Source organism: Poecilia mexicana, unplaced genomic scaffold, assembly GCF_051168715.1.
Source record: "Poecilia mexicana isolate PSO_F unplaced genomic scaffold, ASM5116871v1 scaffold_11, whole genome shotgun sequence".
Lineage (NCBI taxonomy): Eukaryota > Metazoa > Chordata > Actinopteri > Cyprinodontiformes > Poeciliidae > Poecilia > Poecilia mexicana.
In genome coordinates, this window is record NW_028263380.1 from 4,909,309 (window position 1) to 4,932,362 (window position 23,054).

The 23,054-nt window shown below is 39.3% G+C and overlaps 1 protein-coding gene across 1 annotated transcript; it reads left to right on the forward strand.

The window, feature by feature from the left end:
• The first annotated feature begins 6,246 nt into the window (after positions 1–6,246).
• On the forward strand, positions 6,247–21,253 carry LOC148156373 (voltage-gated potassium channel regulatory subunit KCNG2-like). The gene is made up of 2 exons (XM_088009937.1): positions 6,247–6,259; positions 18,867–21,253. Exons 1-2 carry the CDS (start codon positions 6,247–6,249, stop codon positions 19,787–19,789), a joined length of 936 nt encoding a protein of 311 aa, XP_087866063.1. The 3' UTR covers positions 19,790–21,253.
• Positions 21,254–23,054: the final 1,801 nt, after the last annotated feature.

Consider the following 23,054-nt stretch of genomic DNA (forward strand, 5'->3'; position numbering starts at 1 on the left):
GCCACACCACCAACCAATCAGAGACAGCTTTCATCCAACCAGACAACTAGACAACCAATCATAACTAGCAAATCAAAATGTTGCGCTAAGCGGCAGACATTACTAAACAAAACAGTAAAACACAAGAAAACTTAAAAATAAATTAATTTTGTATCTTAAGAATATGTAAACACACAGTACTTGCAAATTAGCTTTTTTAAGCAATACAAAAAGAATTATTATTAAGTGCAACTTGTTTTTTTGCGCAGTGCTAAACCACAACCTGAATTAGTTTTCTAATGAAACATTCAGCTATAGTGTATTATAATGTATTTGTATTGTACACAAAACAATCACAGCCCATTCCTTCATTTCTTATTTATTGTACAACAAAGGTTTTAACAATTCCAATTGCAGAAAGGTCTACTCGCTGTAGAAAGAGTGATCCCATAATCTGTTGGTTCCTCTGTGATGCCTTAAAGGCATCACATCACATTAGGGAAATTTTTTAAAACAATCCTCAGCTGATATTAATCAAAGGTTGGATTCTGCCGGGTTCAGGTTTCGTGACGCTCTCATCTATCAGACTCGGCTCTTTAATTAGGCCTGAAAGTCAAAGCAGAGCCACATCCACTTGTTGCCGAGTTTGGCTTTCATCTCACAGAAAGAGAAGCATTGCAACCTCGGGTTTTTGTTCCGACTCACTACTCGTGTTGCGATTGCCCATGACAAGAACAGCAAAAAGGCACATTAAAGCTTGGAATGTCTCATTCCTGAGATTTTTCATGTTCCGCCTTGGCCCAGGAGGCTTTAGCAAGCCTCGGAGATCCGGCTGCAGGGTGTGCATGTGTCGCGCTAATTCATCTTTTGATTGGCATCAGTGGACTGGAGTATAATCACAGCAGGGCCCTGCAGTTCCTCCCTCTGTCAAAGTTACGGTTTTCATCAGCGACCTTGAAGAGTGTTGGCTTCAAAAAAGGAGAAATCAATGAAAACGAGGGAGGAAATAAAAATACAGACAGTGATGAAGATGTTTTCTGTTTTACCTACAACTAAACATTACCTCTCCCAATGTGGCAGCAATGATCCATCCAAAGATAACAATATTTAATTTGGAAAATCCATATTTCAAATGCAAAGACAGCTAGACTCGTTTCACTGAAGTGCCAATTAGCTGCCCAAAGATCGGTGAGAGCTCCAGATCTTCTGCTGTGTGAATTATGGCAGCGGGTCATTAGGACTGAAAACCAGAGGTGGAAATCAAACCAAAAAGGAAAGTGTTAGTAGAATAATGAGGTGGCCTTCTTTTCACATAGCTGCTAAAGACACAAGAAAATATTGAAATCACAATCCTTCAAGTCATTAATCGAGTTATGCCACATCTGTTTTAACATCCTTAAGGGTTTCTGTTACATTCCTCCTAGAAAAGGCTGTGATATTGTATAGTGTTTTAAGGCTTTTGATGAATGTTTTATATTACTTTCTTAGACTAAAAATCAAATTAGTCACTGCTTTTTTTTTAAGCAAATAAAGAGATAAGCACTGAAAAAAGAAAGTCATACAGTGATAGTACTTACTCTCACAAACATCTAGTCATTCTTGTTCTTTGTCCTGCTGCCATTAAAGTATTCACCTGCCAGCTGCTTCCTGTTTATGTTCGCTGTGTTTCTATGTAGAGCCGTTTCTTTCTGCTCTTCACTTTGCAAGGGCTGTAAATCCAACAGCATATACTTATCAGTTAAATCAACTTTCTTTCACTTTCACCAAAACATGTGCAGGTTATTGTTAGAACACTGTTGAGCTTTAGAGCAGTGGCAAATTATAGCGTCAACATGGAAGAGAGGCTGGGAAATAGTCCAGTAGACTCAGTTCGATTGGGGATCAAAATTCTAACATTTGTTACATTTCATCCGCTGTGGTTTGCTGTCACATTGCTCTGTGTCAAACGAAGCAAACCCTTTGAATAACCTGGTTACCTCCTTTGTCTGAGGTGGATCAAGAACCGTTAAAGGACAATGAGGCATTTCTTCCACTAGCACGAGACACGTATGTTTGTTTTGGTTGTATTTACCCAGAATGCCCTACGCTGTAATCCACTTCCTGCTTTAGGAGTGCCCTCCAGTCCTCTCGGTGTTTGCATATGGATTTAAACTGCACCAGAGTTCACTTCAATCAAACCCAATTCTAAGTTTTTAGGTGGACCAGAGTTTGCTTTTTGAATGTTTGAATGCTCCCATAATTAGTACAGTCACTTAATTAAACTCGTTAAGTACGAGAAAGCAATCATATTTAACAATAGGAATGGCAGCAGAAGAGGAGTTGAGCATGTATTAAGTGCACAAAAACAAACTTGTTCAAACTTATTTCCATGTGATTGTTCTCACACTCTGCCGAATATTTGAAGCGTGGCCTGTAGTGATGTGAGCAGTCAGCCTCCTGCCGCTGCTTCCAGCTTCAGTTTGGTTCTCTTCTGCCCCTCTGCCACCCCGTCCTCCCCCGTGGACTCCCAGGTCAGAGACCCTCTCCTCCTCAGTTCCTGACATGTGGAAGACATGCTGAGGGTTAGAGATGAGCTCATGATTTTATGAAACGTTGGGGAGAACGGCTATGTAGCCTTGGTGCCTAACTCAAACTTCTACCATCTTGGCTTATCTACACCAGAGTTGTAGAACAAATTAAAACTGAATTAATGGTTGAATGACCTTGTCAACATCACAACACGTTCTGCACAGGTCTAGTAATTAAACTTTAATTTGATTTAGGGTTATTGAACCAGGCAAACATTGAAAACATTCAGAACCGCCTGCTACTTTATGGCAGTGATAAGTAACGACAGCGATTTGAAGTGAGCTGATATCCAATGATCTTTACACACATCTGATGGTGACCACAATATTAAATAAATGACCTATAACCCAGAAATGAGGACATCAAACAGACCTTTGTTGTTTGTAAAAGTTTCAAACTGACCTGTGTTCAGTGTGTTTGTTCCCGCTTCATTTTTATTCGCAGCAACAGTCAGAGAAGTATTCACTCACCAAGTATTTTTCAACGAGTTCTAATAACTCACTCCATTGTTTTTGCTAACCATCAGCTCTCTTTCATCTGCTAATTTAATCTGTGACACAGACTCCTTGTATTTGTTAGCTTCAAAAGTCACATTTACTTCTTCCCCACTCCTTCTGCCACCAAAATGTGTTTAGGTCAACATTTTCTTTTTATATGTGGAAGCTGTGAGCATGAACACAATCGCCTCTCTGAGAGACTTTTTTGCTGCAGTGCATTTCCCAGCTCCTTAAAGGGGCAACGTTATGTGTGTTCCAGGCACATTGTGCCATTTTATATTACAATCAAGTAACTATGTTAACTTCATAGCTATAAATGTCAAATATGTCTTAAAAGATATTTGACTTAGCAATTTAACGCCTTGAAATTGGGCCTCTGTATCTTTAAAAGCTCATACTCTTAATAAAGCTCCGCCTTCAGGAAGTCATCATAACATGGCTCCTTTATCAACCCTTTAGCAAAGTTTTTACCAGCATTTCACTGAGAGGTAGCTGCTATGATGAGCTCAGCTGATGCTCAGTTTCACCAGGTGTTTGCTAATTGCTCCTGGCTAGTCTGAAGGAACTGGGTGAGTGAGTAGTGGGCCAGGGGTTAGGGTTATGTTTTTGATGACATTATATCATGATGTAAAGCTCAAAACAGTCCATTTTACAAACACTGTCTTTTGTAGTCGGAATTGGGATGAGAGAAATCGACTGGAACACCCTCATTGGTGCATGTTTGAAGGCAAATACCACTTCCTGCAACCATTAAAAAGAAATCCTCACTAAAGCTTTGAGATGAATTTCAGGAGCTTTAGATTTAACTTCATCCTCAAAAAACCTCCAGCGCACTGCCAGATAAACAGACCTGCAGGATTAAGAAGTAGCGGCTCAGCTGAAAGAAGAGAGAGCCACTTTGTACGACTTCTGCACAATTTTCTTTTGAATTAAAGCTAAATTTCATTTTGGATTCTGTCTTTGGGGGCAGATCAAGTTTCAACTACAAATGGAACGCACCATAATTTTAAACATCTAAACTAGTTCTTGTTCCTCTACCATTTATTCCATCCAAAATGTCAAGTTTAAAATGTCAACAATTATCATATTATGTTGCTACATTCATAAAAAAACAAAATAAACTCTTTCATGTATTGTACTTTATTAGCAAAACTACATTTCCTAAAAGTTGTCCATTTACACTACGCTTCTAATTGCAGTCATACGGTTACAAAACTTTTCATCATGTAAGTTTTAAGCACAATATCTTTGGTGTTATTTTGGCTACTTCATTGTTAGGTGATGGGCTGAGAAAACATAAGTTTTAAGCTGGATCTTTTCAGCTGATCTCTGCTGTATCTCCTACTCATTAACAAAAACATTATCTTTTAGTCTTGATGGTTAGGACATTAGTCGTAAGTTAATATTCTTGTGTTTGAAAGCAAAGCTTAAGATTTATTTTGTTTAAAGTGAGGGAATAGGAATCAACATCAGGTCCCCACAAAGCTGGCAAAGTGTGTGTCACAGCTGAGCCAAATACACACGCACGCACGCACGAGCACACACACACACACACACACACACACACACGCACACCCCCACACACACACACACACACACACACACACACACACACACACACACACACACACACACACACACACACACACACACACACACACAGTCATTAAGCTTTCCTTAATAGAAAATTGTTGCAGCTATTTTTGCACAAAATGGGCCAAATTCATCCATGCAAAGTACAGTATAATCTTTCTCTCAGCTACAAATTGAGCACATTTTTGGAAATTAATTAGAGAATGACCACTGTAGATGGCTGGGATTGGATTAGGACATCAGTAGGCGATGGATTGTGTTTGAACCGTCACACTAAAAGATTTTTCTTTCAGTTTTTCTTCTCAGACATTCAGAACCGCTGACTCTATTCTCACGAAGCATCTTTAAAGAACCTGTTTCTCCAGTGAGAGTCCTGGCCGTGAATCTTACCTTTCAGTGACCCCGTTCCTGCCCCTCAGCCCTCATGTGCTCATTGTGATGTAAATCTGTGGCACTTTAAAGCGCAACCTTACCAGGGCCACATTTTACCGGGGAGCGGGCGGCTCACGGTTGGACTGCATGGAGTGGGAATGTGTGGAACTGCTGCAGGAAAACAGATTTCTTTTTTTTTTTGCTTTAGTCAAAGCTGGATAACGGAGGAGGCCATTACTCATTCCTGCTGACTGTGAGTTAGACATGCTGCTGTTCCGGCTTGGAGAAACGTACGATCCATCATAGACGGGGTAGCAAATAATTTTTGCTTAACTGAAAAGTTTTTATATATATATATATATATATATATATATATATATATATATAACTTTCTTCAGCAAATCATGCCACAGTGAGCTGCAGAATGTTGTGTTCAGATGCAGCTCTATTATTATACACAAATCAGGCATAATATTATGACCACTAAGAAGTGTAACTGAGGACAGTTCAGACGCTGACCCCTGTCTGACAGCAAAAGCAACACTGAGTACTCACATTTTCTTTGACATCAGGTGAAGGTCAGGTGGATGTCCATCTTTTACTTGTGTTTCACATGGCACTAAAATATATTTTTTGTAGTTTCAAGTTGATTCCCATGGCAAGTTAATGTCTTCTTAAACATTAAATGTTACAAAACAAACAGAATTTTTCTTTTTTTCAGACTTTATTTTGTTTTTTGCTAATATTTTTCATTTCAAAGTAAGTCATGCCCAGATATATTTACTCAGAAGCCACAAAGAAAATTTGTCAGTTTTGGGGGCTGGAAATGAACTAAAAACATTTTGTAGGTCAACAAAATAGAAAAGAATTGGCACAAAAAGTTTAATAACTAAAAATAGAGGCAAACGTCAATATTATCCATTTTGCAGTGCAGGTAAAAGAGGAAGAAATCACAATAATTACATTTCTGCATTTTAATTGGGGAAGAAAAGCACACGTTGGCCTTATGGGCAAAACTTTGGGGTTTTGGCCCTTGGTGCAAAAAATTTGGACACCACTGACTTAGAGGATCTGTAACGTCTTGGTATCTGGTACCTCTGCATATTTTCAGTGGTGTAGTGGAAATTTATGCCTTGATGTGTCATTGCTGGTTTGGCTGCAAAAGGGGAACCAACACTCAGACATGTGGTCATAATGTTATGCAAGATCATTGCATGCATCTTTGAGTTCAGGAATCATGCTAGGATCAGGTAAACTCCCTGTATTTTTCATGATGGGTTTTATTGACCGTGTTGGTTTAAATGAACATTTTAATCAAGGAGGCGCTCCTCTTTTCACCCACTGCGCCTGGTGAGTCTCACTCTGTCACCACCAAGGAGCTTTGGCAGACTGCCTTAACTGGGTAAGGAAGCATCTTTTATTATTTGTAGCCTAAAAACAGTCCATACCTTCATCCAACCAAGCATTTGTCATTTGAATTTGGGAAGCAACAGGACCCAACAGAAGGAAGGCAAAAAATATAGTTATCTTCTCCTTTGGTTACTTTTTGCGATGCGGATGCTCCAGCTGCGCGTCTCTTTAATTGCTGTTCCCTGCGGAGCTTCAAGTATGCCCGGCTGAACAGTCTCTCTCTACGCTTGTGCCAGAAAAGCCATTGACTTTGTTAAGTGTTGTCAAAATGCTTCTGCTGTTACCATAGAAGCTTTTGCTTTTGTAAACACTTTCTGTTAAAGTGGTCTTATCTGCTGTTTCCCATGAAGGAAACACTTTGCTGCCTGGCCATTGACTGATTATTCCAGAGTGTGATAATCCAAGCTGTGTCCCTGATTCACCTGATGTTCACATGATTGTCTCAGTTGAAATACAACTTGAATACAATGTGTATATGAAACAAGTCTTTTTTAAAAATCTTAATTTGACTGTAAGGTGTTTTCATTACAGTGTAAACCAACTGGATGTGGTGGACAATGTGACATGGCTCTTTGCCCGGAACTTCATGCTTCCAAGGTTTGGCACGTGTTAAAAGCAAAATATTCAGCTTTAACCCAAACAAGATTTTTATCTCTTTATTTATTCTTAAGTTTGGTCAGAAGGGAGTTGAATCTCATTTCCATTGCACAGTGTAGACCAGTAGTCTCCAAATCCAGCCCTCTGGGGCTTTAGATGCGTGTCTGCTTCGTCACCTGGCTCTTTTATTAGTTTATTAGCAGAGCTTGGTAGAGCTTGATTGTTTGCTGGTGAGGCAGTTTTGCTATCTGATCAATCCTTTAGGACAATTGACACATCTAAAAGTTGCAGAACTCTGGATCTTGAGGAATGCAGTTTGAGATCATTGGTGTAGGCAGAGTAAGAAAATACAGCCAAACACCATCGGTGTTTAAAGCTGCTGAAATTGGTGTTTTCTTATATTTCAATTTTATGTAGATGTAATTAATTACAAAATCTAAGTAAAGTATGTAAAAAAAAAAGAGATGCACAACTTTCAAAATACAGTAAAGTAAAGCCTGGACACCTTTTTATTGCTTGATTTTCTGTGTTTTTAGCCCATCAGTGATGGCGGAGCGTTTGATTGGCAACCTCCATCAGGTTAGGGTAGATTAGATGCAACCATAATGACCCTCATAGGAAATTAGGTTTGTTCCAGCAGCAGACAGTCCAAGTGCATGCAGTGTGCAGACACAGTCCTCTTATTGCTGCAGACTGCAGCAGTTGGACAGCCATTTAGCTAACCCTTAAGCTGATGTAAATAAAAACGAGTGGCTTGATGTGTGCAAGTGCAAAGACGTACTGCTAGCTGCTAGCATTAGCTGCACAGAGTAAATACACCATTTACATTTTATGTTCCAATTTTATTCTTTAATGGGCTTAATTAGCTTTTCCTTTACAGAACAAAATACCCAGTAGGGACAAAGTTGGTTTAAATGTATAAAGTGTTTACTACACAGTTGGGCATTTATCACATCGTGATAAATTTATTATAAGAATTTTCATTTACTACTGTCACAATAAATTCCAACTAATGATGTTTAAAATCCCTTAAAACTGTCTGCATTGTCGGGATTGTTGGCTTTACCGTTTTTATTCACAGTTTATTCAATAAAAGTATGAATACATGTCATTGAATTTGAAAATATGATTAAATACAGGTACTGTGTGCACTTCTATATGCAACTGTAGAGCTAAAGAACCATATTACAAATATTTTTTTCAAGAGCAGGATTTGTGTTGTCATTCTGTCACAACAAAACAGTTACCTAAAAAAGAAGTAATACATAGTGGCTATCATCACTTTTCTCCTTATCTTAATAAATATTATGATAAAACTTAAAGTGCATATCATTCACCCTGTAGGTCCAAGTAGGTGATATTACAGGGGATGTAATTAGCTTAAAACTAACATAAAGTGGGCCATTATTGAGGGTGTAAAGAGGAAATGAATATAATTTCAATCAAGTTTTTATTTGTTGTTCTAGGACAGAATCAACCCTCATAAATATCAAGTAAGATTTCGCTTTGTGATGCAGAGCTAAGACATGATTTTCAGTGTTTCAGGCGATGGAAAACTACTTCACTTGTGATGTCGCTGGGCTTGGTTCGACACATTTAAAAACGTTGAAAAAGATTACGGCAACGTAATTCAAATTCTGTTATTATTGGATACGAGTTAAATCTGAGTAATTGCTTTACAAATTGAAAATCAAAACAATTGAGGAGCTGAGCCTAACCAAAATATATTAGATGGTGCCCTGTGGGGGGGGGGAGAGCGGAAATGACAGACGACACGTTAATATTTAGTCAGTGTGAGATAATATTAAACATACAGTAGGTTAACAGCTTGGTAGATGTAAATGTACTTATTACAATGAGAGCATTGCAAAAACACAAAATTTTACCAAGTATTTTTGGTCTAGTTTCTAGTGCAGAAATCATGAATACACTTGAAATAAGACAAAACTAACTTACAAACAACTTTTCAGCAAAATATAGGAGCTTCTTTAACCAAATAATTACTTAGTACTTATAAGTACAATAATCTGTCCAAGTAACAAGACTTTTTCCACATATAAGTTAAAACATCCTGTTCCATGGACTTCTGTTCCATGAATTCACTTATGACAAATACTTTTCCATCAATATTAAAGGGACAGTATCATGTAAAATCAACTTTTTTGATCTTTGTAACATGTTATTTGTTTGTCAATAACATACCTGGACTGTTGTTTTGAATTCTTTCATTCTCTCCTTTGACTCCCTCCAGCTCCTCCAGACTAGTCAGTTGCAATTAGCAAACACCTGGTGGAACTGTGAATCAACTGAGCTCAATATAGGAGCTGCTTCTCAATGCAACGCTGATTAAAAATGTTGTTAAAGGGTTAATAGAAGAACCATGTTGTGACGACTTCCTGAAGGCAGAGTTTCAGAACGAGCAGAAGCTTCTTAAAGAGACAGTGACCCAATTTCAAAGTGTTAAATTGCAAAGCCAAATTTCTTTTAAGTCATATTTGATATATACACTGCTCAAAAAAATAAAGGGAACACTCAAATAACATCCTAGATCTGAATGAATGAAATATTCTCATTGAATACTTTGTTCTGTACAAAGTTGAATGTGCTGACAACAAAATCACACAAAAATCATCAATGGAAATCAAATTTATTAACCAATGGAGGCCTGGATTTGGAGCCACACACAAAATTAAAGTGAAATGTTCCCTTTATTTTTTTGAGCAGTATATATATTTCATGTAGATTTTTATATAATAACTGAAGGTAACCGTTGTTTGATTGTGCTACAAAATGACACGATGTGCCTGGAAAACACATACTACTGTCACTTAAAGGAATTATTGCTATAAACAAGCTCCTATGTTGTCCTGAAAAGTTGCTTGTCAGTTAGTTTGTCTGATTTGTCTGATTTCAAGTCTATTCGAGATATTTGCACTAGAAACTAGAAACCAAAACCTCTTGGTAAGACGTAGTGTTTCTGCAGTGTGAGCAGGTGCTTTCGTATCATCCAGCTTCTCAATTTCTGCCTGCAGCTCTTCAGCCAACCTGGTTACCAGCAATAATCTCAAACTGTGCACTCAGCGACATGAAGGTTGTTTATAGGTTGTGGAGGAATAGAGATGAGGTTAAAAAAAAAACGTATCCTCACAACCGACTGTCACAGTGTACAGATGGCTTCTGTGTCGGGGAGATGTAGCAGATTAAATGAGCGCTGATGCTTGTTACACGGTGACACATTTTCCAAGTGCAGCGTGGCAGGGCCTTTCGCCAGAACACACTGAAAGTGCAGTTGGTCAGGTTGTCAGTCAAAACTAAAAATAGACAAATGAAAATATTCCATTCTTCGTGTCATGTTGTTCACATCCCACCCGGACTGGAAATGGTCCGTGAGCATCCACAGCTCAGCTTATGAAGGGAATAAATATGCAGTGTTTGTTCCCTGACGCGCCGGCAGCAGTAATGAGTTTGTGATCAGACTTTAAACTGGGAAATTTGAATTTAAACTGGTTTCAGAGTTAGATGTTGGAAAGAGAAAACAGGAACTAGAAGGTTCTTCTCTTGGTTTTTGCTGTAAACCACAATAGTACCAGTTAGATTATAGTATTTTCTTAATTTAGTGACACATTTGAATCAAGGGGGCAAAAAGAATAAACAAAAAAGAAATTAAAAAAAATTTTGACACTATTTTACAGACTGCTGAGGCTCAACCTCCTGACACCACATGGCTGGATGGACTTCTGCTTAGCTAAAACGGACAGAGGAGGCAAAAAAGACCGGATGGTTTCTGGAGAAGGTTTTTGTGGAAGAAACTTCATATATTATATTTGTGATGTATGAGTTCTATGGTTCAAAATCAAAGTTTATTTGTATAGCAACTTTCATCTACTTTCATCTTGAAATTCTCATTTCAAGATGTTTTTCATCATAAAAACACAAAAATACAAAGACATCAGACTGATGATTATGTTTCAAAAGACACTCTAAACAGGTTTTTTTTTAAGATTTAAAGACACTCAGAGTTTGAGCTGCTTTGCAGTTTTCTGGGAGTTTGTTCCAGATTTGTGGTGCATAGAAGTTGAATGCTGAATGTTTGGCTTTGATGCCCAATAAACATCCAGCTGGTTCAGAACGGTTCTGCACAGTGGTCCAGTTGGCCATTTTCAAGGGTTAAGTTACTTCATCAGACAAAGTCATAAAGAAACGGGATGCCTCAGGACAGGACAGAAAGCAGGTTTGAACGATTAACTGTGATCAATCACGATTAATCGATTACTGAAATAATTGTTAGTCGTAGCCCTACTTTACTTTAACCAGACATTTCTTTGTGTTGTAACTTATGCTAGAAACAGTGAACATTAACGAAGAAGCATCCTCAAAGTACATGTTGTGTTGAACATGCATTCAAAATCCTCCAGTGTTGTTCTGAGCTTTGGTTGTTTGTCATAATAGGAGACAAAACAAGCAGCCAAAAATGTTTTGGTTGTTTTTTTGGGGTTTTTTTTTTTTTTTTGGGCGCAGTCATAAAATCCCTCTGGCCTGAGATTTGATTCATGAAAAAGCTTATTAAGACAGTTCCTGGAAGAGCAGCAGAAAGTGAAAACTCAATCTGAGGGCCTGAGCAAACACACACACACGCGCACACACACACAAAATCAGAGAAGCTCAATGGGGTGAATAGACATAAAGATCCATTAAAAGCATGGGTGTGCCAAAGCCACAAACATCTCGCCGCTCGTTGAATCGGAGAAAGGGGCGTTTCCCTTCCTGGACTGTTTGTTTTGCACGCTTGTCTTCCGTCGTGACGGGGTCAGAGTCCCTCCATCGCTCAGATGGATAATTGCGCATTTTTAATTTGATCCTCTGTGGTACATGTGTGTACTATAGAGGCAGCAGGAGGGAGTGGGGAAAAAAAAAAAACGCACTCAGCCAGAAAACAAACAAAAAACAAATACTGTGGTCAGAGTGGATGAAAAGCGGGGAGGCTACGAGTTGCGTTTGTGTTACAAACAGACAGATTCCCTGGAGGACGGCCGGTAACAGAGGAAGTGTGAAGCATACTGCTCGGCGTGTGAAGACCGGGGAATTCGTTCTGAACTTGGACTTGTTTCGGCGCCAGTCTCGTATTATTTTGGATCTGAAATGGCAGCATGTGGTTAGAGGGTGGATCTCAAATTTGAATTATTTAGCTTTAAACGCCACATGAAGCTACTGAAATGTTATTTAAATGACTTATTAGTCGACATTTGCAGGCGGTGTACAGAAAAGGTGCAAATGTTTGCCTATACTTGGAGAATATGCCAGCGTGTGATGTTGTTGATGAATGTTTCTTATTGACAACATGACTTGAAATGAATAGGAAAACAGTAGAGGTGAGCGATATGGACTTCAAGTTGTATCACGATATTTGGCAATACTGTTGTGATAACGATAAATGTGACAATAACATATATTTTTAGGTAACTTTATGGCTGTGACTCTGTGCCACTGCAATTACAGCCCCACAGACACAAATAATGCCTTTGAAAAATATTCCTATTTGTAATGTGATTTTTTAGGACACCAGTGCGACTGGTGTCACTAACCTGCCCATGATAACCATATTTTCAATCTTATTGGTAACCATTCATGCTTTCATTGAACAAACAGTGTAGGAAATAGTGAAATCCTGACAATATACAAAGTTTTACAGGAGTTTTAAACATCATTTGTTGGATTTTTTTTGTGTGACAACAATAAATCAAAACTCTTACATAAGAAACGTATCACAATAAATGATAAAAAATCTGAGCACTTCTTTGTGATATTTACTCAGCCACCCTGCAGTTTTCAAGCAAGAATCGTTTGATTAAGGTCACACAACAACATCTCAACTCGATTTGGGTTCGGACTTTAACTAGGGCACTGCAAAATCTTTCTTTGCATAATTTTGCTCGACCCTCATCACCCTTCAGTTTAATTTCAATCAGTGAACAGCAGATCAGACCCTGTGTGTTTTATGTGGGACTGATGCTGAGATTTCTCTGATTTGGTGTGACACAAAGGATGAACCAATAACAAAGGACTCTGTTGAGGATGGTGGTGGATCTGTGCTGCTGGGGGCTCACAAAGCCCAAAATTTAAAAGCAACATTCAAAAGTGTTGCTTTTGAAAAGCCTGATTGTATATTTCATGAAACATGGAAATGATTCAGCAAACAAACATTCAACCACCAGACCGAAATTCAATACTAAACCTGTGAGATGAAGAGAGACAGCTGTCGACACGTCTGATGTTGATTGTTTCCGTTCTCTGAGGATGGGCTGCACTGAAACCAAAGTCGTTGTGCTTCTGTGTGAGGTTCTGATTGAGATTGCTTGGTTGTGTCTCCTCTTGCATGAATTACTGCATGTTTTCACCAAATAACATCCAAATTATACTCTTCCTTCTGGGTGTTTAACTTTTTTTTTTGTTTGTTTGTTTGAGAGTGTATTTATATTGCTTGAGTTTTTGGAGTTTGTAACGTGTCCAAATGTTGCTCAGTAGCGGGAACGTGAACAAAGATTGCCTTTGTTTTGAAATTTCTGATCCAATTTGGCAGAACATTCCCTCCGAATAAAGCAGATCGTTTGCTTTTAACCTCGTAGTAACAGAGCTTCCCCAGATTGGTACACCAGAGAGCCGAGCCTGCAGCCTGCCAGCAGCTGCACAGGACTGGTAATTTTAACTTAAGTGTGGATTTAGGCCAGTAGATGGTCTGTGGTAAAGCTGACTAATGGGTGATCAAAAGCTCTACTGTTTGTGACGTGGTGTCACGGTGTCCGGGAGACGGATCACAGCAGGACCTTTCTGATTTACAGTCAAGCATCCAAATACAGTCTCTGTGGCCTCGGAGGGAATGTCATCTGTGGACTTTTCTCCGTGAGAGTTTGTCGCTTGAATTCCCGTCAAATCTGTTTCCCAGGTTCAGGGTTTGCACGTTTTAGCTCTAATGTAAGGTCTACATCTGGAGAGAACTATTTCCATGTTTTGCTAAAGTTGTTTTTCAGCTTTCATGCAACCTTTACAGCCACAGTGGGGATGTTTCATCACCAGCTCAGAAGTTTAAAAGCCTGCACCTTGACTCCTCTGTGCAACCCGTGTTTATGACTCAACAGTGTACATTTATTCAGGGACATCCATGTGCAGCAGTAGTCGCCGATTCTTTTTTCTGGTCTGTGCAGTGAAGGGAAGCAAACGATGGACAGCATACAGTGACTTGTGAAAGTATTCACACTTTCGCAAGGTAGAAAGCCTGACTTTTCCTCTTTTTACCACATTACAAAAAGAAAAAACAAAAACAGTTGCTATGTTTTATTGGGATTGGAGACAAACGCAACGCATGAAAAATTATGAAGTGGGTGAAAAAGGGATATGTAGCTTTCAAAACATCATAAAATGAATTCTGCATATGAATATCCCTTGATTCATTGTCTGTATGTGTTGAATTGCACTTTATTTATTTTTATTCTTCCATACATCAGCTCTGACATGCAATGGCCTATCAGGGTCATTGTAATTAGAAAAAGAAAAATGTGAATTTCCACCAAAAAACAGAGAAAAGGGACATTTTTGAGTATGAAAAGTCAAAGATTTACAAGAAAAAAATCTGAAATTTTGAAATTAAACTCAAAACTTTTCGAGAAAAGAACTACAACATTTCTGTGTTTCAAAAATCAACATGTTTTTGACTTTAGAAACTCTGAAATTTCCATGTGTTTTCAGAGATGCGAGCCAAATCCAACTTTTTCACGGCCGTCTGATTGACCAGATTCTGATATTTTCACCTAAAAAAAATATCGGATCTGTGCCACTTCCATAGCACATGTCCTATCATGTGACATTTAATCCGATTTCCAAAGCGATGAAACAAAAGTCAATATTGTTAGGAGAGGAATTTCATTGACTACACTCCTGTAGTGCCAGAATTAGCATCAGATTTAAATAGCTGGTGCTAAGTCTGATGCTACAGGCTGGAGCTGCATGTGATGTGACTGGATCTGTGGAGACAGCAGGTTGAACAATTGATTGAAATTGGTGACAGTTGAAAGAGGAGAAGCTGCCAGCCATCTTGGATTAATGGTGTTTAGAAATATTTATTTTTTGTTATTTTTTTTAATGGAGAGGATCTGAAAACAAAGTCTGAAGGAAAAGTTTTTTTTTAAATCATCTTATCTTTCTCTCTTTCTTCTTCCTGGCACTTAGAAGATCAAATTTGTCAGCCAGTGAGAGAAAATAAGTATTTTTATATAATTGTACATTTGAAGGACTCACCCTCTTTTGAGATTTTTCTGCCGCCCACAGAACCACATGCCTGACACGGTGGACGGCCTTTGAGGTTTCTAACATTTCTTCGTTTTACCAGCTACTGACATCTTGGCATTGTATCTTTCTCTGTAAAGTCTGCTGTGGGCCGAGGGTTCAGATCTCTGCCAGGGCCTCTCTGCCTGATCTCTACATTAGTGACTTTCTTCCAGGGACTCTTGTTGCCTGTTGGCCTGGTTGCTTCCTCCCGATTGCCCTTCCAGTGAAGGGTTTGTGTTTTCTGTTAGCTCTGTGATGGACTGACGGTCTGTCCCTGCTGGGACAGGCTTCAGGCCGTTAACGGGTGTAGAAAACACAAAGACGGATGCTCCTTGTAATCAGGGCTGCTTCGTTTGACACCTGAACAATGTCGACAGGAAAAGCAGAAGGAAACGTTCACAAAGTCGCCGGCGTTCAGTGCCACTGTTCTGCACTCAGCTCGACGCGTGACAGCTGCGATTCAATTTCCAAAACTTAATGCGATGCAGATCTCAATTAAATATGTTATTTCTGCGCCTGCAGTCGACAGTTTTGGATTGAAAGGCCATTAAGTTTTCAAAGAAAAGTGGGACTGTGATGCTAATGTATCCGGGCCGAATGAAAAGTGCCACATTTTATTGTGTTTTCCTCCATCTTGTGTCAGAAGCAACATTAGGCAGTCTTCCTAAGACTACCGGCGCTCCCTGAAGTGAGGGCGTGAAATTACCTCCTCCAGTCAGACGGAGCGATTCCAGCTAATATCATCCAAATATTGAAACCTGGTCGTGTTCGGTTGAGGTGGAATATCCGCCGTTTGATAAATTAGCCTGTGCCACGTCTTATTAGAGCTGCTACTCCCTCATTTCTCTAAATTCAACTCAATTACTGCCTCGTCTTACTTTTGGTGTGAACTGTCACTTAAGTAGTTTATTGCCACCGCTGTGACTGCGGGAGAAAACTGCAGCTCTGGTTCTGCCGATCAGTCATTTACATGCTCCTTAATGGGTTTTGCAAGTTTCAGGTCTCCGGGGGCAAAAAAAAAGAAAAAGGAACACATGCCATGCGCTGAGCTGAGTGTGTGCTTTTGAAAAGTGCAGGAGGCTGACTGAGCAAGTTCATGAGAAAATGGTTTATGTGCAAGAATTTATGTTGATGCGCTGTTTTGTGCAAACCAGTTGTGTTGATGTGTTGGTTTAAACCAATATAGTGTAGCAGATAATTAAATATTTCAGTCAAAGAAATGGGAACAGACGCTTTCAGGGACTTACTGTTTTCGGGGAAAAAAAGGAAACAAAAAACATTCAACACTGACAAATTTAAGATGGTCGTCCAGGAAAATGTATTTTTGCACTAAAGTTGCAAATATTTATCACAGCTGACTACTTCTAGTGTCACATCATACATAATTGCAACCATAGAAATCATATTTACTAATAAGTTTTTGATTGTTTAAGATGGCGACTGTGGTGGTCATGGACTTTTTTTTTTCTCTTTTAGCTAAAATGGCCACTTAGATGAACTGGTTTTGTTTGCTACGTATCATGAGCCGTAGAAATCACATTGATTTTCTTGATCTTGTACTTCCCTTTTTTGGTGGACATTTTTTTTAAATGGCCACCATTGCTGTTATGGAGAATAAATGTTTGCACTAAAGTCGCCTGTGGTTGTTGCTGGTGTGGCTAAGAGGAACTGACCTCAGACAAAACAGGAGGTCAATTCAAGTTTAAAAAAAAGAAACAAAAACACTTGTTTCCTAAAAACTGAGTCGTTTAAACAAGAACTATGGCACCTACTCCTTCATAGGTGCCACAATTCTACTAAAAAATATAAGAAAAAAAAATTATGGGAATGAAGTCATGAAATTGCGAAAATAAAATAAAGTAATACAAGTCATAAAGTCATACAAGAATAAAGTCAAACTAATATGTGAATAAAGTCATAATATTTAAAAAAAAAAGCCCTAACACCACATCATAGGCTCTATGGATGCGCGACATATTGGCACTAACATCGCTATCGGCCGATATGTATCGGTATCAGCCCGAGAAATAAAACTGGACAGAAATCAACAACTGAGCTTTATTTCCGTCTTGTTGCCGTCTGTTTCCGGTCGTTTTCTCCCCTAAGGTATCAAAACAATAGACGTCATTGGGAAACAACATTGGCCCAAATTTCACGCTGGTGCCCCAATGAATTTGCACAAATGTTTTGTGTTTGAATTCTTCTTGGATTAATCAAATTTGCTTAAAATTGTTGTAGAAGCAGCTGTATGAGTCACAACTGCCTCTGTTTGTAAGATTAAGTACGTTTCAGAATCACAGGAAGTTTCATCGGCTCACCGGATTCCACATATCTTAGTCCAGTCCATCAATATTGACAGGGAAAAACAATGAGTTTAGCCTTTAATATGATTAATGATTGAGACAAAAGAAATATGCTCACTTTCAATCTGCAATGTGACTTTTACGTAACGCACAATAAATCCCTTATGATCATAAACTCAAATATTCATGAACGCCGAGTCGGTAACCGCAAAGAGGAGAGAGCGTTAAGCTGGGGGGAAAGGGAAGCGCTGCTTTGACAGTTAATTCCAACATCTGCAGATCTTACACCTTTCCCAGCTCTCACCTCTTGATCACCTGGGTTTGATGTGTGAGTCAGGCCGGGTTTCAAGACTTGGCAATCAAAGCCTTTTGCTTTACATTTCATGAATCTTTCAGCACCTTCTGCGTCACGTTTTGTTGTGCGAGAGAACCGGCTCCCCGTCTTTGTTGCGACATTTAATCTTCTTTGTCTACGAATGAATTCAAGAATCGGATCAAAAGCTTGGAAACGCCTTGTGGTTCTTTCCCCACCATTTGTCATGTTGCTACTGTAAAGTGTATCTGATGTGGATTATGTGATAGACCACAAAGGAATATACATGGTCAGGTTTTTCTAAAGGAAAGTAAAAAAAATGTGTCATGTTCTTTACTACACTACCCTTAAATAAACTTGTTTTTAGAAGTCACTTTCTTAATAAGTAAAGAACAGCTGTCTGTACAAATCCATCTGTACTGTGAAGGCGTCATAGGTTGTTAGAGGACATTAGTGAACAAACAGCATCATGAACATCAGCAGAAAACTGTGGAGGCGTTTAAATCTGGCTTCTGACATGAAATATGTCACATTCTCTAAATTTGACCTTTACAGATGGCAATGGAAAGAATTTATTGTTGTACCACTTGTTGGTGAGTTTAGAAGCAAATAAGTCATAACATGACTTAAAACATTAAGTCATGTTATGTCAAGGCTCTGGACCTGTTACAGTCCAAAGAGACATTTTCTCTTTATTTCAGCTAAAAAAAAAAACTATTTTAGAGGTAATCTTTTGAAAAAGACAACTTCTCATTTTTGATTAATGTCTGCTTTAGGAAATGTTATTTATGGTAGCTAACAACCATCTGCATGTGAATGTGTGCGTGAATGAGTGACATGCTTTAGAGTCCTCTGGATTTGATAAAGTGCCCATTTAAGTACAACCCATTTACCATTAACCTGTTCTTGGACCAGCCCGTTTTTTCTGCTTAGCACCTACTTTAGCAAAGCGGTTTGTGTCCTTACGTCGAACCCTAACGTGTGTCTTCCTTTGCTCTCTCCGCCTGCAGGGTGAGTGCTCCCAGAGGTGCTACAACATCTTCGTTCTGGAAACGGTCTGCGTCGCCTGGTTCTCCCTGGAGTTCCTGTTGCGCTTTATTCAGACTCAGAGCAAGTGCACGTTCCTGCGCACGCCGCTCAACGTCATCGACGTGGTGGCCATCCTCCCCTACTACATCACCCTGATTGTGGACTCTCTGTCTGTGGGGGACAAGCCCGCGGGCTCGGGGAACAACTACTTGGAGAAGGTGGGCTTGGTCCTCCGGGTCCTGCGGGCCCTGCGGATCTTCTACGTGATGAGGCTGGCCCGCCACTCGCTGGGCCTGCAGACGCTGGGCCTGACGGTGAAGAGGTGCACGCGCGAGTTCGGCCTGCTGCTGCTCTTCCTCTGCGTGGCCATGGCCCTCTTCTCGCCACTAGTGTTCCTCGCCGAGAGCGAGATGGGTGCCAAGCAGGAGTTCACCAGCATCCCCGGCAGCTACTGGTGGGCCGTCATCTCCATGACTACGGTCGGCTACGGCGACATGGTCCCCAGGAGCATCCCGGGCCAGGTGGTGGCACTCAGCAGCATCCTGAGCGGCATCCTGCTCATGGCCTTCCCCGTCACCTCCATCTTTCACACCTTCTCCCGCTCCTACGTGGAGCTGAAGGAGGAGCAGAACCGGGCGCTGAGGCAGAAGCCCGACTCGCAGGACAGCACCAAGTCGCAGAACAGCGAGGACTCGCAGGAGACGGACAGCTACCGTGGCATGGCGGAGGCCACTGCTGCGGCGGCGCAGAGGAGGAAGTCCATGGCTGCTCAGAGAGCGGCTGAGATTAGAGCGTCAATGAACACTTAGACGCTGACAGTCGAATGACTTTTCTGGAGAAGCTGAAGAGAAGGGGGAGATTTCACTGCTTTGACTGCAGGCGTCCCTGTGCATCAGATTATATCTGCGGGTCGCCAGGTTTACAAAGGAGCAGCAGAAATCTTTCTTTTCTTTGCACAAATCTTACTGTGACTTTTCAGAAACAGCACAATATCCTAGATGAAACACCTTTAGCAACATAAGACTGATGGCCGGGAAGCTTGTGAAGAGGAAATCTAACACCACAGCATCACATTCTGTTCTTCAGAGCCTGGACTGAAACGCACATGGTGTTTTTATTCTGAAATGAAGGTGTTGCTCATTTGTCAGCTGTGCATTATTTGAAGATACATACAGCAGAAACCAGATATGTACATACATCAGTTTTTAGACAAACTTTTCCAGTTTTAAGTCATTTGGAGGAGTGTTTTTTAAAGTGGGGGCCACCAGGTGGCGCCTGCAGCTCTTCAGAAAACTGAAACAGGAATAAAAATGAATTGAATAATTTTTTTAATCATAATTTGTTTTAATCATAAAATGTAATAGTTTTTTGTTATCATAAAATATAAGTTAAAATATTTTAGTGAAATGTTGTTTCCATGCGTATCTTTCTGTTTGGCTGCCAGTCCAATTTGTCAAGCTGCTTTGCTCCTTAAGCTAGCAAAGCTAGCATAGCTAACAAACACGAAATGGACAAGATTCTGATAAAACCGACAGAAGAAACGCCCTGTTATGAAGAATAGTGAATAAATGTGAGAAATAAACATTCTAAAAGTTGATGCTTCTCTAATTATTTTGCAACATTTCCTTTAGCATTAGCTTCTAGTGGTTCACCATCTAGAAGCTAATGCTGTTTGGGGCGCCCTGACAAGAAAAGTCTGTTAAAATTGCTGAAATATCCTTTGAACAGTATTAGAAAACCTTAGATAATGTCATCTGATTGTAACCCATTTGAATTACCTGGATACACACTTATGGATGGATGTGTACCAGAGATTGTGTTTTGCTGCAAAATGTGTGTATCAACACCAAATGCAAACGGAAAGATTCTGAAATAAAAAAAGAAAAGTAAAACAGACAGATTGGAGTCTACAGATGGACTCAGAAATCCACATAGGCCTTCGTATTTGGAGACACGTTCGATGGTCTTCTTAAATTTTCTGTATGTTTGGCCATATTGATGACATTTGGAGGAAAAAGAGGGAAGCTTTCAAGAACAAAATTATACCAAATATGAATGGAGAGACAGCTTTAAAGAAAATGATTGTCTAAAACAATCCTCTCATAATTCTGGCACAGAGAAAACAGAAACATTTTTATTTGGTTTGATTTGATGTCATACAGAGTGTATGTAAATATCTGGTTTCCACTTCACATCTTCATTTTCATTTTGGTCTTCGACTAAACTACTTGTTAGAGGCGAGGTTGGAATAAATCATGCACACGTAAAACAAAGACATACAATTTACATCTAAAAAGTGGTGTTAAAAAAATTAAATTTATTATATAGAACTGAATCTCATGCTGACCCTTTTTTAAGATGCCACTTTTCCTGTTCCCTTAAACATATCGCAGCGAAGACAGGCGTTGTTTAGTAGGTGCAGGAATCAGGTCACGTCCACTGCAGCGTTCTCATAAAGTTCTGACTGAGTTAATTACATCCCAGCCACCAAGCAGACAAATCTGCAACGTGACATTTTCAAAATGTAATCTCGACAGATACACCAAATTATATTTTATTACATTAATCAGCACGGTTTATAAGTGCCTGAGGGTGTTTATTAAAATAATCATTTTTAAAAATTAGAGTTTCCAAAAATATTTACACCCCTTGAACCTGTAACCGTGTTACAAAATGCAAACTGGGATGCATTTTTTGGGGATTTTATTTGACTGACACACAAAACGTAGAGCATTATTAATAAGCGGAAGGAAAATTCTACATGAATAAGTGGAAATCCTATCGCGTTTTTATTCATCCCTCTTTATTTTGACGCTCCTGAATAAAATACAGCTTTCAGATGCTTCTAGAAATCATCTACTTCATAAACTAGAGCTATTTTCTGTTTGCTTTAAACATCTGTATATTACAGGTAGTCAACTTTTTTCTTTTTTTTATAAAAGAAAAACTTTTTTTTTTGAAAACTGTTTGGATTTGCTGAAATCGCAAAAGAATTCTTACATTTACGATAAACTTACTGTCAGACTGTAAAAGTCAGCCTGAAGTTATTTTTCTGTGTCCCTAATTTTAATCAAACATTGTTCAGTTTTAGAGTTAATATAACGCTGGCCTTTCAGTTGAGCGGTGGTAGCCCTTGAAAAACTCAAAGCTAAGCTAATTATTCCCCCACTTACCTCTCCAGCTGCATGATGCATAATATATCCAGCACATTTCCTCTAAATCAACTTGTGCCTATTTCATGTTTCACCAAATTCTGTTATGCCACTGAGAGTATTTATGCTAACATTGATTAGCCACGTTACCACTTCTCTATGGCATGTCAAACCTTCTTGGTACGATATTGTTTTCATGTGGAGAAAACTTCACTGAGCTCTGACCTAACGACTAACTAGTTTCCTCTTCTAATACAAAATTCACAACAAAATATTTCATAGCATGTTAGCAACTAGCTAAATATCAGAGGAGCTGTTAGCGCCTTCAGGAATGGGAGTAAAGTATGACGTAAACAAATTTGAGTATGGCTGAAGGAAGATCAAATATAATATAATAAAAGTTTAGATATTCTGTTTGCTCTGACATTCAACACTGACATTCTTTAAAGACATTCATTTAAACCCACCTGCTACTTTTTAATTTAGCATCATCAGATCTCAAACATGAACCAGAGTTTACAGGGCTTCATATTCGACTGGCATGGCTGCTGTTTTTACTGCTGAGTGACTCGGTTCTGCTCATACATGTTTTCAACATGGCTTCTTCAGGGCGAAAATGTAACAAAGTTGATTGATGTTTTGATCTGACCCTTTTTTTGTTGTTGTATCTGCTGTTTGTTTGGCGCCACCTGTTGACGTGGAGTGACATTGTCCCTGCTGGCACACAGACACCATTTTGTGACCAAAAGTTTGGGCTGCACTTGGATGACCACAGATAGTTTAGACGTTACTAATTACAATTTTTATGTCACATGGGTTTAGCGGTCCAGCAGTTAGCAAGAAGAGCACCAGAAATTACAGAATAGTAAATAAAAATAAAAATAAAAAATAGAGGCATCTTCCCTTTTTAAAAGAAAAAGAA